Source organism: Tachyglossus aculeatus, chromosome 23 (genome assembly GCF_015852505.1).
Source record: "Tachyglossus aculeatus isolate mTacAcu1 chromosome 23, mTacAcu1.pri, whole genome shotgun sequence".
NCBI classification, from domain to species: Eukaryota; Metazoa; Chordata; class Mammalia; order Monotremata; family Tachyglossidae; genus Tachyglossus; species Tachyglossus aculeatus.
The window spans coordinates 39,883,535-39,900,119 of NC_052088.1; the positions used below are offsets into that span (position 1 = coordinate 39,883,535).

The following is a 16,585-nucleotide window of genomic DNA, read 5'->3' on the forward strand; positions in this document are numbered from 1 at the left end:
CACTTCCCGGAGATGAGGACCACGGCGGTCTGGATCAGAGGCTTAAGGCCACAGAGACAAGAGGCTGACAGAAAGTAATGAGCCCAGAACTGCTCAAAACGGCTGCAACCTGGTCCCTGCTGCAGTAGCCAATCCCACCCTGTCCTCGTTGTGTGTATATATATATAGAATTATATAATATAATATATCTATAATTATATATATATATATCTATATATAGATATATATCTATATATCTACAATTGGACGTGGGACCCCCGGCCCACGTCCTCCCCGGGGCCTGGAATGCCCTCCCTCTGCCCATCCGCCAAACTAGCTCTCTTCCTCCCTTCAAGGCCCTACTGAGAGCTCACCTCCTCCAGGAGGCCTTCCCACACTGAGAGCCTTCCTTCCTCTCCCCCTTGTCCCCCTCTCCATCCCCCCAATCTTACCTCCTTCCCTTCCCCACAGCACCTGTATACGTGTATATATGTTTGTACATATTTATTACTCTATTTATTTATTTATTTTACTTGTGCATATCTATTCTACTTATTTTATTTTGTTAGTATGTTTGGTTTTGTTCTCTGTCTCCCCCTTTTAGACTGTGAGCCCACTGTTGGGTAGGGACTGTCTCTAGATGTTGCCAACTTGTACTTCCCAAGCGCTTAGTACAGTGCTCTGCACACAGTAAGTGCTCAATAAATACGATTGATTGATTAATTGTGTATCTATAATTCTTATCTATTTTGATGCTATTGATGCCTGTCTACTTGTTTTGCTTTGTTGTCTGTCTCTCCCTTCTAGACTGTGAGCCCGTTGATGGGTAGGGATTGTCTCTACCTGTTGCCGAATTGTACTTTCCAAGCGCTTAGTACAGTGCTCTGCACACAGTAAGCGCTGAATACAACTGAATGAATGAATGAAAGTCGTGTGGCTTAACAGAAAGAGCACGGGCCTGAGAGTCCGAGGACCTGGGTTCTAATCTCAGCTCTGTTCGACTGCTTGTTGTGTGACCTTTTAGACTGTGAGCCCACTGTTAGGTAGGGACTGTCTCTATATGTTGCCAATTTGTACTTCCCAAGCGCTTAGTACAGTGCTCTGCACACAGTAAGCGCTCAATAAATACGATTGATGATGATGACCTTGAGCAAGTCGCAAAACTTCTCTGTGCCTCAATTTCCTCAACCGTAAAATGGGGATTCAAATCCTGGTCTCCCTCCTATTTGGACTGTGAGCCCCACTTGGGACAGGGATTGTGTCTGACCTGATTAACTGGTATCTATACCAGCGTTTAGAACAGAGCTTGACACACTGTAAGCACTTCACACCATTTAAAAAAAAACAAAAGACAAGGATAACAACAAAAAAAACCCAAACAAACATTACTCCCTTTGGAAGTTCCCAACTGGAAACGGTTCATGCCCAAGAAATGCCCAACTGATGGTGCCCTGAGAGAGGGGCAGGGCCCCCAGAGTCTCCAGGGAGCGGTACCCCTACCCCTACAGTGCTCTGCACATAGTAAGCGCTCAATAAATACGATTGATGATACCCCTGCCGACTGCCTAGGAGCCGACGGAAACGGCATAGCTGCCACCCCCTCCCCACACAGGGCATGTTCAGTCAGCGACGCCCGGGCCCCGGACTAACCCGGGGGGCTGAGGGCGGGCCTCAACGTTACCTGCACGCTAACTCTTTCGATCACACAGGACAGGACGTGGAGCACGTGCATCTTGGTATCACACTCTGTCACTTGCTGGAGCAGCTGGAAGAGGAGGGTGAACATGGTGTCCAGGTACTGCACGGAAGCAAAGGAGGACCAAGTCAGTGCGGGGGCATCGAGGACACGGCAGGAGGGCAGGCCCAAGACGTCCACCCACCATAATCCAAGACGACCAATCAATCAATCGTATTTATTGAGCACTTACTGGGTGCAGAGCACTGTGCTAAGCGCTTGGGTAGTACAAGTTGGCAACATATAGAGACAGTCCCTACCCGGAGCCTGCCTGCCCAGGGGTGAAAGCGCTTCCACCACCGGTCAGACCTGTTCCACCCAAGAGGAGGTGGCTGCAGACATTTATGCCCCCAATTACCACGCCGGCACCGGGGCCCAACTACACACTTACATACCCACAACCCCCTGACACACTTTGGACCACACCGGATTCCTTACAAACTCGCTCACCTCTACTTCACATTTGCTTCCACCCCAGCTGGCAATTATTTCAATGCCCATCTCCCTAATAATAATAATGATGGTATTTGTTAATCGCTTACTATGTGCAAAGCACTGTTCTAAGCGCTGGGGGGGGATACAAGGCAATCAAGTTGTCCCTCATGGGGCTCATAATCTTAATCCCCATTTTACAGATGAGTTAACTGAGGCTCAGAGAAGTGAAGTGACTTGCCCTAAGTCACACAGCTGACAATTGGCCGAGCCGGGATTTGAACTCCTGACCTCTAACTCCAAAGCCCGGGCTCTTTCCACTGAACCACGCTGCTTCTCCACTTCCCTACTACACGGGATTGTGACTACTGATTATTGCACTCTTCCAAGTGCTTAAGACAGTGCCCACGCTCATTCACTCATTCGTTCAATCGTATTTATTGAGCGCTTACTGTGTGCAGAGCACTGTACTAAGGGCTTGGGAAGTACAAGTCGGCAACATTTAGAGACGGTCCCTACCCAACAGCGGGCTCACAGTCTAGAAGGGGGAGATGGATGACAAAAGAAAACCTATTAACAAAATAAAATAAATAGAAAGTAAATATATACAAGTAAAATAGAGTAATAAATATGTACAAACATATATACAGGTAATATTCATTCATTCATTCAATCGTATTTATTGAGTGTCTACTGTGTGCAGAGCATTGTACTAACCGCTTGGGAAGTTCAAGCTGGCAACATATAGAGACGGTCCCTACCCAACAACGGGCTCACAGTCTAGAAGGGGGAGATGGACGACAAAAGAAAACATATTAACAAAATAAAATAAATAGAAAGTAAATATGTACAAGCAAAATAAATAGAGTAATAAATATGTACAAACATATATACAGGTAATATATGATGGCAATGCCATCATTATAATAAATGGAGTAATGAACGAACACACCCAGGGAGTGAGGGTGATGGGGAGGGGAGTTGGAGGAGGAGAAACTGATTCATTCATTCATTCCATAGTATTTATTCATTCAGTCAGTCAGTCAGTCGTATTGAGCACTGACTGTGTGCAGAGGACTGTACTAAGCACTTGGGAAGTCCAAGTTGGCGACATATAGAGACGGTCCCTACGCAAAAGCGGGCTCACGGTCTGGAAGGGGGAGACAGACAGCAAAACAACACATATTAACAAAATAAAATAGGCTATTTATAAATAAAATAAATAAAATGTACAAGTAAAAGAAATAAAGAGTATAACTGTCGGTGGGGCCAGCCGCTCACCTACTTGAGGCACAGATTTCTCCTCACCACCCCCCAAGCCCAGCTCCCCAGCCCTAGACCACGCGTCCTTTCCAGAGTTGGAGTCTTTTAGATGAGTCAGCTGCTGGATTCCCAGGTGGTAGCCACCACGTGCCCCACACGACTACAGCTCTCCCTGAAAACATGCATTCGTCAACCGACGGATGGGCACCCTGGCCCTTCTCCACCCTCTTGGGCGACAAAGCACCACCACCCCCCGTCTCCCCTCAACTTCCACCTTGACCTAGGGAGTGGGGCCCCGTGCTGCCGCGGCTGGGAGCCCGAAAAGCGGCGAGCAGGCCCCGATCTAGTCCCCAGTCGCCCCCGGCCCCCCATCAGGTGTGCACGCCAACGTCACCGGGGTCACTTGAAGGCAGACGGGCCTCGGTTCTCCTCTCGGCTGATGCTGAAGGGTCTCTGGAAGTGAGGGATTTCAGCTGGTTGTGGAGATGGACTGCTCATTCAGGCAGCGAGAGATGATTGCAATTCTTATCTCTCTGCTCCTGCCGGGCTCCGGGCCCTAGAAAGCAGCCAGCCTTTTCGCCAGGGCCTATCTGTCTATTGCCACATCATCATCATCATCGTCAATCGTCTTTATTGAGCGCATACTGTGTGCAGAGCACTGTACTAAGCACTTGGGAAGTACAAGTTGGCAACATATAGAGACAGTCCCTACCCAACAGTGGGCTCACAGTCTAAAAGGGGGAGACGGAGAACAAAACCAAACATACTAACAAAATAAAATAAATAGAATAGATATGTACAAGATAAATAAATAAATAGAGTAATAAATATGTACAAACATATATACAGGTGCTGTGGGGAAGGGAAGGAGGTAAGATGGGGGGATGGAGAGGGGGACGAGGGGGAGAGGGGGAGCACTGTTCTAAGTGCTGGGGAGGTTACAAGGAGATCAGGTTGTGCCACGGGGGGCTTACAGTTTTAATCCCCATTTTACAGATGAGGGAACCGAAGCACAGAGAAGTGAAGTGACTTGCCCAAAGTCACACAGCTGACAGTTGGCGGAGTCGGCATCTGAACCCATGACCTCTGACTCCAAAGCCTGTGCTCTTTCCACTGAGCCACGCTGCTTCTCCATCTAATGGAAAGAGCCCGGGCTTGGGAGTCAGAGGTCATGGGTTCTAATCCAGGCTCTGCCACTTGTCTGCTGTGGGACCTTGGGCAAGTCACTTCAGTTCCCTGGGCCTCACTCACCTCATCTGTAAAATGGGGACTGAAACTGTGGGACCGGGGCTGTGTTCAACCCGATTTGCTTGTAACCACCCCAGCGGTTACTATAGTGCCTGGCACATGGTAAGTGCTTAACAAATGCCATTAGTATTATTATTATTACTATTATTATTATTATTATTATTATACCCACCTCAGTGCTCACAGGTCAAAGAATAACCAACGGCTGTGGGCCTAACATCCAGAAAGATAAAATGTCCATTCACCATTGGCAAAATGAGTGTGATAGATAGGGAAGTTCATGTGAGCCCACTGTTGGGTAGGGACCGTCTCTATATGTTGCCAACTTGTACTTCCCAAGCACACACAGTAAGCGCTCAATAAATACAACTGAATGAAATCAAACTACTTGCACGGAAAAGAAGAACAGATTCAGAAATATTAACTTAATGCCTACAGGTGAATGCTCTTACCGGTAAGAACTGGTCCGTCCTAAACTCAAAATCATCCACGGGTAAACACGGGTTAAGGAAGAGAGATGTGTGAACCACCTGGAAGACAACCGCTTCAAATCCATCATGAAAACTAGTTGGCTAAAATGCGGAGAAGACGAGCTCGGGAAAAGAATCGGAATTCAATGAACAGCGTAAACAGTGGTTCTGGGCAGGTGTGAGAGAAACGATGGAGTGTAATGTTCGAGGTGGGAGGCAAGCAGCCTCACACGAGCAAATGAGTCCAGAGTGCAGAGGTAGAGACAGCAGGGCAAGATAATAATAATAATAATAATAATGATCATCATCAATCGTATTTATTGAGCGCTTACTGTGTGCAGAGCACTGGACTAAGCGCTTGGGAAGTACAAGTTGGCAACATATAGAGACAGTCCCTACCCAATAGTGGGCTCACAGTCTAATAATGATGGTATTTATTAAGCGCTTACTATGTGCAAAGCACTGTTCTAAGAGCTGGGGGGATACAAGGTAATCAGGTTGTCCCACAGGAGGCTCACAGTCAATCCCCATTTTACAGATGAGGTAACTGAGGCCCAGAGAAGTGAAGTGACTTCCCAAAGTCACACAGCTGACAATTGGCGCAGCCGGGATTTGAACCCCTGACCTCTGACTCCAAAGCCCGGGCTCTTTCCACTGAGCCACGCTGCTTCCCTGAAGGCATTCCCTGAAGGCAGGGAATGCAGCAGCTGGCATGGCTGCGGGACCCCAGCCCCAGTGTCCTCATTCCCCTCTCCTTAGCCGCTCCCACGTACGAACGACACCATCTGTAAGACGCCCGGCTCCATGGGGGTGGCGGAGGGCAGGAAGGGGAGAGGGAGCCTGCGGGGGTGTGGGGGAAGAGAGAGGTCATGCCACAGGTGGCTCAGATTCATTCATTCATTCATTTAATCGTATTTATTGAGCGCTTACTGTGTGCAGAGCACTGTACTAAGCGCTTGGGAAGTACAAGTTGGCAACATATAGAGACGGCCTCTACCCATAGAAGGGGGAGACAGACAACAGGAAAAAACATGTAGGCAGGTGTCAAAATCGTCAGAACAAATAGAATTAAAGCTATATGCAAGACCATACGCAAAGAACGTGCTTGAAGATGGGCAGCATAACATAGGGCAAGGTAGAAAAGCTGCGGGGCCTTGCCCTCTTTCCACCTCCTCCCTCCCTATCGTTTCCCCTCCGTCCCCCACCATCCCGCTCCCTGTCAGGGTAGAGCTGAAAGGCTCTCCTCGGGGCAAGATGGTGCCAGGACCGGCTGCCCCCACCCCGGCTCAGTCTGTACCCCCTCCCCGCTCAGAGCAATCACCACCTGGGACTGTGTCCAAACCAAACCGGCCCCCCTGCTGCACTGAATTTCCGGAAAGGATATTTAACTTGAGAGTTGTCGCTGTCTCAATGCGGACCTGAAAAACACAATGCAAACCGTTAGAGCTAAGGGGAGGGCGGTGATCAATCAATCAATCGTATTTATTGAGCGCTTACTGTGTGCACAGCACTGTACTGTGTGCAGAGCACTGTGATGGAGGAGACTTGGGGCTGACTGGTTTGATCCTTCCTTCCCAGACTGAGCCCCTTCCTTCCTCTCCCCCTCATCCCCCTCTCCATCCCCCCTTCTTACCTCCTTCCCTTCCCCACAGCACCTGTATATATGTTTGTACATATTTATTACTCTATTTTACTTGTACATATCCATTCTATTTATTTTATTTTGTTAGTATGTTTGGTTTTGTTCTCTGTCTCCCCCTTTTAGACTGGGAGCCCACTGTTGGGTAGGGACTGTCTCTATATGTTGCCAATTTGTACTTCCCAAGCGCTTAGTACAGTGCTCTGCACATAGTATGCGCTCAATAAATACGATTGATGATGATGATGATCCTCGCTCCAGTTCCTAAAACCATGATAAGCACTGCTTTAGCTTCTCATTGCCGCTCACCGCTTGGCACCAGACCCAACTCCTGTGGTCGGGTCCGGACGCCAGCGGGGCACAACCGAGGTGGGCCCTTGGAGTGTGCTTGGGGAAGGTGCAACTAGACATCCCAAGTGTGTCGCCTGCATCTCCTGGTCTCCTCCTTCCTTTCTCCGTGCCTCCTGGGCCCGCCCTGAGACTCCCTCAAGAACGAATCTGGGTCTGCCCGCATCTAGGGAGCGGAGGAGGCGGGTTAATTCCAGCGCAACGTGGGTCCGCACGCTCTGCGCCATCTGGGACGTTGCAATAGTACCATAGCAGTCAGGCTCTTTCATAGGGAAGCTGGCGCCTACAAATCACTCTCGCATTAAAAGTCTCTCAGGCCTTGCTTAGCCTGATAGGGCCGGGTGAGACAAAGATAGGAAAATTTAATATAAACCAGCAAGACTCTGATGGAAATGGGGCACCGAGAGAGTCGTGCTTCTCCCACTGATAATCGTCTCTTCTTTGTAGCTGATTCTTTTTGATTAAAATATTTTGTTCCTTCTTCACAAAGCCCTTCTTGCGGCTCTTCGAAAACAGCTGCCCATCAGGAATATTAGTTAGCCCGGCCCACGCCTTCTGTGAGCTCTGCTGGTTTCAGCTTCGCCTCTCCCAGGTGGGGCTGGGGGGCAGGAGGGGTGACAGTACCCCTTTAATGGTATAACAACAATAATAATAATAATGATGATGGTGGCATTTGTTAAGCGCTTTCTATGTGCAAAGCACTGTCCTAAGCGCTGGGGAGGCTACAAGGTGATCAGGTTGTCCCACGTGGGGCTCACAGTCCTCACCCCCATTTTACAGATGAGGTAACTGAGGCACAGAGAAGTGACGTGACTTGCCCGAAGTCACACAGCTGACAAGTGGCGGAGCTGGGATTTGAACCCATGACCTCTGACTCCAAAGCCCAGGCTCTTTCCACTGGTATTTATTCAGCACTATGTATCAGGCATTCAGCGCTCAGAACAGTGCTTTACACATAGTAAGCGCTTAACAAATGCTATCATTATTATTATTATTACCCAGAGAGCGGGTACTTGTAGAGGCAAATTTGCTGACTGGAGGGTGTAGCTTCGGCCCCTCTATCCCCAAGTCAGCACTCTCCGTCCTCGCCCCAGCTCAGCCGAAGGATCAGCCTGTTGCGGAAAAGAGGAGACTCCCTACCAACCCTGGCCTGACAACTTCCAAGTCCCAGTTTGCGGGACAGAGGACCCCACTTCTGCCTCCTGTGAGCCAGGCACTGTAAATCCACTTGGTAAAGCTCCCTGTCAATCCATAATAATAACAATAATAATAATAACGGCATTTTATTAAGCGCTTACTATGTGCAAAGCACTGTTCTAAGCGCTGGGGTAGATACAAAGTAATCAAGTTGTCCCACCTGGGGCTCACAGACTTAATCCCCATTTTACAGATGAGGTAACTGAGGCACAGAGAAGTTAAGTGACTGGCCCAAAGTCACACAGCTGACAAGTGGCGGAGCGGGGATTGGAACCCATGACCTCTGACGCCAAAGCCCGGGCTCTTTCCACTGAGCCATGCTGCTTCTCTATCTGTGGTGTTTCCTGGATGCTCAGAGTGCTGAGCTCTGTACTATGCGCTTGCGAGAGTACAGTCATCATCATCATCATCATCAATCGTATTTATTGAGCGCTTACTATGTGCAGAGCACTGTACTAAGCGCTTGGGAAGTACAAATTGGCAACATATAGAGACAGTCCCTACCCAACAGTGGGCTCACAGTCTAAAAGGGGGAGACAGAGAACAAAACCAAACATACTAACAAAATAAAATAAATAGGATATGCACAAGTAAAATAAATAAATAAATAAATAGAGTAATAAATATGTACAACGATATATACATATATACAGGTGCTGTGGGGAAGGGAAGGAGGTTAAGTCAAGACAGTCAAGACACGAGGTAAGTCTTCCGCCTAGACTGCCCCATCACCCCCTCTAGACTGTAAGCTCACTGTGGGCAGGGAATGTGTCTGTTTATTATTATATTGTACTTTCCCAAGCACTTAATAAAGTGCTCTGCACCTAGTGAGAGCTCAATAAATACGACTGAAGGAGTGAATGAATCCCGCCCATGGGAGCGAATGGATTTTTACCACACCGTGACCTTCGTCCCAGCCGCCCCTACGTCCCCACCGGACCCTTCCCTTAGAGACACCAAGCCCTGATCTGCTGAGGGCTCAGGGCCCAAGCTAATGTTGGGAGGGCGGGAAAGCACGTGCCAACGTCGGGCAAGGGTGGCGGGTGGGTGGCCAGCTGTCCTGCCCGAGAAGCCTCTCACTCAAGTCACAGTTCAGACGAGCTCTCCACGGGCTTTCCCTTGATGTCCAAATGACAGTACTTGGGTTTGGGCCCCGAAGAGACACGTCTATGTGGCGTCTATGTGGTCAGTGTTCCCAATGCCCTCTGTGAGCTTCTTCCAGCACAGGCCTCGGAGACCCGAGCTCCGGTATGGTACCAAAACAACTACCAGTTGGCCGATACTTCCAGACAGTGGTGACCCAGCCCCTGTGCCGCCTTCTGAGTTCCTCCACCTCATTCTTGGGTGTGGCTAGTCCTGGCGCCGTGGGTAACAGCCTCAACATTTTTCTTAAAAAACCTGCACTCCCACTCTTGAGATGCCTCGCCCGGTAGCTGAGGCGGCCAAACAGCCTGATCCTGCACCCCTGCCGTAAATCAGACGGCCCACAGCTCTCCTAAAATCCCACCTCCTCCGGGAAGCCTTCCCCAATTAACTCCCCAACCCCCTAGCTGCCTTTCATCACTCTCCTGTGGCACTTCTGCACCTCAGTCACAGCCTCAGCGCTCACCAGCAGAAGGATGTTTGATTTATGTAATAGCTACACATTTACGTACACGTAATCATTTTCTCAGCTGTTTCCTCCTGCTGTGCTCATCCTGCTTCCTGCTCCTAATTATCCTTCCACCATCTTTCACTTGGCTCTAGATAATTTCTGCCAGTCTCCACTTTGGGTTATACACTTGAGGTCAGGCTACACGTGTCTTGCTATTGTTGCCTGCTCCCAAGCACTTAGTGCAGCAACTACCTCTCGACAAGTGTTCAGTCGTTAAAAGACAAGTCTCCTGCCTTCCCGGAGCTTCTGGTCTAGCGGGGAAGGCAGACACAAAATTACAGAGAGGAAGAAAAAGAGAATGGAAAGAGGATGAGGATGAATAAGCACTTAAATAATACTGCTGAAGGGTTTTAGGGGTTGTGAATGCATACTAAGTGGCACAAGAAGTCTCAAGCTGCTGCTATTTGGGAGGACGTGACCGGCAGAGAAGACAAGCAAAGGGGGAGGTGGGTTTTCAGTAAGCCTTGGAGGATAGAGAAAATGGTCACCGACATCGACCATGGGGACCGTCTTCCGCAGGAGAAATTCCAACGATGGGGCTCTGCTTGATCGGCCCTGGGAGCGAGGCCGTGGCTGAAAACCGCGCTCAAATGCTGTCTGGGGATGAGGCGGTGACCGACGCATGAGCAGGGATGTGGAATTTTCCAACGACAATTTGCCACGGAGGCGAAAACACAATTTCTGTCCTGACCTACCGGCCCCTGAGAGGCAGATTTCCCTCTATGGCTTCCCAAACCAGTCCTCGGGCTGAGTAAGAATCTGCCCACTGTGGGGCCTGAAGCCCCCCAAGTGGAGGAGAACGAACAATCCCACACTCCTTTCTCAACACCAAGCATCTCCACCTGGAGAATTCTAAGACAAGCACCTCAATCTCTTCTGAGCACTGGGAAACATGAGCATTAGGGCAAGAGAGCTAAGGCTCTGAGCACGTACCACCAAGTCTTGATCTTGCAGCAAGTTACAGATCGCCTCATACAACATCGGTCTCAAGTCAGACTTGAATTTGACAGAAATCCACTGTCCGATTAGCCAAATCACCCGGCGGCGTAACGGCTTATACCTGAGAGAGAGAGACACAGGGGTGTGAGGATAAGGCTGGACACACACAACAAGAGGTGTCTATATTACAGCACAATAACTTCAATATTCCATCATCCAAAATGTGACACACACATTTTACATATTTTAGTAAGACATCAGGCCACGTGTCGTGGAATTCGTTTTGGTATATATAAGCATTAGTAGTGCTCTGCACTCAGTAAGCACTCAATAAATAAGATTGAATGAATTACATGGGGATTATATAACAAGGGAAGCAGTGTAGCTTTGTGGGAATAGTATGGGCCTGGAAGTTAAAGGAAGTAGCGAAGTTCTCATCCCAGTTCTGCCACTTGCCTGCTGTATAACCTTGGGCATGTCACTTAGCTTCTCTGGCCCTCAGTCTCCTCATCTGCAAAATGGGGATTCAATATCTGCTCCCCAGCCCGTGTCCAACCTGACGACCCTGTATCTTCCCCAGCACTTAGTACAGCGCTTGACACACAGTGAGCATTTTACAAACGCCGCCACTACAATTATTATTTTTTGTCTAATTCCGACTGGTTTCTTCCCATCAGCGTCGATGAAAATACAAATGGTTGGTGATCATCATCACCAATCGTATTTATTGAGCGCTTACTGTGTGCAGAGCACTGTACTAAGCGCTTGGGAAGTACAAGTTGGCAACATATAGAGACAGTCCCTACCCAACAGTGGGCTCACAGTCTAATGTTCTTTTGGGATCAGTATCCACCTGAATTTTACTCCACACCCCCAACCAGAATTCGAGCCTGCAATGCACTTTTAGAAAAGGCCGTGGCTGCACCCCACCCATTCCCCGGGCTCCCGCTTGGGCTCTGCGGCAGAGTCCGGACCGCTCCATTTTTCTTGTCGCTTCTTCTCTCCCTGTCCACGACTGGGTCCCCAACTCCAAACCCCGGACTGGCTAGCAGGCTCCTGCAACTCCTGCGCGCTCAACACCCAAACCCTGTCCCTCGGTGAGGTGACGGAAGGCTGAAGCCCAGATCGTCAGGCCTGAGAAGGGGAGGGCGATGTGACTGCACGCTGTGGATCCTGAAAGCTGGCAACAGGACGGTGTCCTGGCTCCGTTGCTCCCAAGCCCGGAGCGGGACTGTAGCGGAGCACATCCTGCAGATAGGCTGCCTGGTTAGAGGGTGGGGAGGGCGGAGCAGAATCCAGAGGTAGGTCAAGGCCGGGAGGATGAGGGGTGGACTCAGAAGCAGGTCCTCACACACCAACTGGGGACCAAGATACCCCGGGGGACGAGTTTGACGACCCTCAGGTTCCTAGGACTGATGGTCCAGGGAGAAAGACAATCCCTGTCCCATTCTACAGGCCACGGGTGCGTGCGACAAGGGGGGAAAACAGGGATCTAGAGGGCTCTACCCCCTCCCCAGGCCCAGCAGCACGCTTGTGAGCGAAGATGATCCAGGCTCAGATTTTCCAGGCAAAGCCTCTGCCGGTCTGGACTGTGAGGACAGAGTGAGTTGCAACCTTCCAGAAGGCAAATCAGGCCTGCACGGAGACCAGCTGGCTGGGGCAGCAGTGAGCCAGCCCCTTTCCCGGTAGACATAGACATGCAGTCTAGGAAAACAGTGGCTGCCTTGACCCAGACGTTCATTTATTGAGCGCTTACTGGGTGCAGAGGGGTCAGGCCACCAGGAAATGGGAGTGGGAGGTGCCCCGGGGAGCCAGACTACAGGCAGTCGGAGAGACCTGGGTTGGGCTGAGACAAAACATGGTGGGGCACTGTCCCTGTTGTCCCCACTATCCATCTTCCTTCCCCAACACACAACCTTCCCGCAAGGAATCCTCAGGTATGCAGCTCCACGGGTGCCACTTTCAGACTAGGTGCCACTGGAGGCCGCAGGGGTTTTAAGTGGGAGGGGCTGACAGCAGGCAGAGTTCAGAGTGAATGAAGCAGAGAGCCACCATCTCAGGTCTTCCTACAGTGGACGCACACGTTCAGGGGCCCGGCAGAGAGCTGGGATGGGCAAAGCTGGTTGTCCAGTCCAGAAAGTCATGGGGCCACTGGCCTCCATCAGCCCGTGCAGTGGGCAGCTAGGGAGGTGGCTCCACTTTGGTGGCAGTGACCTCGCACACGACCCCGTCGTCCTGCACCAAATCCACTCGTGTCAACGTGCGGATCGTGTCCTAAAAGAGCAGACGAGTCAGGGGATGGACATTCCCCAACTCACCCATCTCACCCTGCAGACGCGCGCCAGAGCAGATGATAATAATCAAGGCATTTGTTAAGCGCTTACTATAAGCCACACACTGTACTAAGTGCTGGGGGGGTATACGAGTAAATCGGGTTGGACACAGTCCCTGTCCTATGTGGGGCTCACAGTCTCAATCCCCACTGTACAGATGTGGCAACTGAGGCACAGAGAAGTGAAATGACTTGCCCAAGGTCACACAGCTGACAAATGGCGAAGCAAGGACTCGAATTCATGACCTTCTGACTCCCAAGCCCGTGATGATCTATCCAATACACCATGCTGCTTCCGGATTTAAGCTGAAACTGGATTTAAGATTCTTTCTTCTTTAAGGGTTTGTTTGTACATGTTTGTACATATTTGTTACTCTATTTATTTATTTATTTTACTTGTACATATCTGTTCTATTGATTTTATTTTGTTAGTATGTTTGGTTTTGTTCTCTGTCTCCCCCTTTTAGACTGTGAGCCCACTGCTGGGTAGGGACTGTCTCTATATGTTGCCACCTTGTACTTCCCAAGTGCTTAGTACAGTGCTCTGCACACAGTAAGCGCTCAATAAATACGATTGATGATGATGATGATAAGTGCCCCCTTGCCCCTTTGGGCTACTCGATTCAAACTGCTGCTGTTTAAACTGAAGTTCCAGCGGGTACGGTTCATACTGCAATCACGTGTGTGTCGACATACTGGAAAATTGGGTACTGTTCACACCGCAAGCATGTGTGTGTGCCGACATACTGGAAACTTAGTTAAAAGGTACTCGCCTATTATGGGTCACGTGTAGTTCTGGGAGCAGCTGGTTTTTAAACCACTGGTCAAAATCCACGCTGTCAAAGAGTTCGTAGGCTGCTAATCCAACGGCATTGTACACTACGGGGAGAAAGGTGAAAGGCACAGCCCATCAGCGACCACTCCACTTGACGTCACCTGCAGCGCGCCGCCTCCGTCCAGGTCTAGGACGGACTTCCTCGGGGCAGGGTGCCCACGGAAGCCATGGGTCGCGTTGGCACGGCTCAGGTGAGCTTTGAAAATAACACTCCTTTGGCCACAAATTCGCATGGAAACGCCGAGCTCTGGAGAACACAGCCTGCCCCAGGCAGAGGCTCGCAGGTGCGTGACGTCTAGATGTCCAAGCAACAAACAGCATCCCACGGTGCTTCCCCTGGTCACGCACTCCCCTACCCGGCTTCCCCACCCCCCCGGCCCTCCTCGGGTCCCCGGGGTCCAGAAAGGCTGGCAGTAAGCAAGTGACAGACAAGGCTGAGCACAGTGCCGTCAGCCTCCCAGGCTTGTCTTTCAAGCAAAACTTCCCAGCCAGACAAGAGACACCACTCAAAGGTCTGACTCGGTGCTTTGGAGTCCTTCTACCTAAACGGCAACGAATAATGACGCCAAACTCCCCATATCGCTGGCTCCCAAGGCAGAGATCACTGGGCTCAACGGACAAGCACGGATGCTGTCAAAATGTCTCAACCTGAAATTAGTTTTCCTCCAAGAAGCAGCTGTCTCTGACTGTTAGTATGTTTGGTTTTGTTCTCCGTCTCCCCCTTTTAGACTGTGAGCCCACTGTTGGGTAGGGACTGTCTCTATATGCTGCCAACTTGGACTTCCCAAGCGCTTAGTACAGTACTCTGCACACAGTAAGCGCTCAATAAATACGATTGATTGACTGACTGAGCCCCCTCCTCCCCCTCCCCCCACCTTACCTCCTTCCCCTCCCCATAGCACCTGTATATATGTTTGTACGTATTTATTACTCTATTTATTTATTTTATTTGTACATATTTATTCCAATTATTTTATTTTGTTAATGTTTTGTTTTGTTCTCTGTCTCCCCCTTCTAGACTGTGAGCCCACTGTTGGGTAGGGACCGTCTCTAGATGTTGCCAACTTGTACTTCCCAAGCGCTTGGTACAGTGCTCTGCACACAGTAAGCGCTCAATAAATACGACTGATGAATGAATGACTACACGGGCGCTTTCACACTCAAGTTAAGTGAATTTTTTTAAAAAAATATTTGCTACTAAGCCCTGGGACTGATACAAGTTAATGAGGTTGGACACAGTCCATGCCCCACATTGGGCTCACGGTCTTAATCCCCTTATTACAGATGATAATAAGATCTCAGTCCTTATCTGAGGCCCAGAGAAGTCAAGTAACAATAATAATAATAATAATAAGGATGGCATATACTAAGCGCTTACTATGTGCATAGCACTGTTCTAAGCACTGGGGAGGTTACAAGGTGATCAGGTTGTCCCACGTGGGGCTCACAGTCTTAATCCCCATTTTCCAGATGAGGTAACTGAGGCCCAGAGAAGTGAAGGTCACGCAGCTGACACTTGGCGGAGCCGGGATTTGAACCCATGACCTCTGACTCCAAAGCCCGGGCTCTTTCCACTGAGCCACGCTGCTTCTCTAGGTGACTTGCCCAAGGTCTCGGCGGACGAGTGGCAGATTAGATTAGCAGACGAGTGATTTAGCACCTTAAATCGGTGAATGGCCAAATACAAAATGTCTTTAAAAGAACCCCTTCCTAAGGGGGCCAACTGATAATCCATGTTTGTACTGTCCATTCGTGACCCAGCAGAAAGAGCCCGGGCATCAGGGAATTTAGGTTCTAATTCTGGCTCCTTTACTGGCCTGCTGTGTAACCTTACGCGGTTTTTAGACTGTGAGCCCACTGTTGGGTAGGGACCGTCTCTATATGTTGCCAACTTGTCCTTCCCAAGCGCTTAGTACAGTGCTCTGCACACAGTAAGTGCTCAATAAATACAATTGGTTGATGGATTGATTGTTTCTTCATCTGTAAAATGAGCATTCAATGCCTGTTCCTCCCTCCACCTTTAAACTGTAAGCTCCGTGTCCGGCAAAGGTTGGGTCCTACCTAATTTGTTTCAACCACTGTGGTTTCCTTAACAAATTCCGTGATTATTATTAATAATATTCGTTCTGCACATTTTCTGAGACAAAGTTAAAGACTTCTTGCCCGCCCCAAATTGAAAATAATCCTGAGTGGGTATTTGAGGGGATCTTTGAAAGTGCAGCCCGGCTTAGTGGAAAGAGCACGGGCTTGGGAGTCAGAAGTCATGGGTTCTAATCCTGTCTCCGCCGCTTGTCAGCTGTGTGACCTTGGGCAAGTCACTTTACTTATCTGTGCCTCGGTTATCTCATCTGTAAAATGGGGATTGAGACCGTGAGTCCCACTCGGGACAACAGGATTACCCTGTAATAATAATAATAAATAATGATGGCATTTGTTAAGCGCTATGTGTGAAGCACTGTTCTAAGCGCCGGGGTGGGGGGGGGATTACAAGGTGATCAGGTTGTCCCCCGTGGG

At 49.6% G+C, this 16,585-nt stretch overlaps 1 protein-coding gene across 1 annotated transcript in view; it reads right to left on the minus strand.

The window, feature by feature from the left end:
* IPO11 (importin 11) overlaps nt 1–16,585 on the minus strand; it is a 178,806-nt gene that overhangs the window by 106,192 nt on the left and 56,029 nt on the right. The window contains exons 15-19 of the mRNA XM_038765718.1: nt 14,010–14,115; nt 10,899–11,025; nt 6,512–6,545; nt 5,110–5,150; nt 1,661–1,777 (exon numbers count right to left, since the gene is read on the minus strand). Of these exons, the coding sequence (XP_038621646.1) occupies nt 1,661–1,777; nt 5,110–5,150; nt 6,512–6,545; nt 10,899–11,025; nt 14,010–14,115 (425 nt within the window). The remainder of the gene's footprint in view (nt 1–1,660; nt 1,778–5,109; nt 5,151–6,511; nt 6,546–10,898; nt 11,026–14,009; nt 14,116–16,585) is intronic.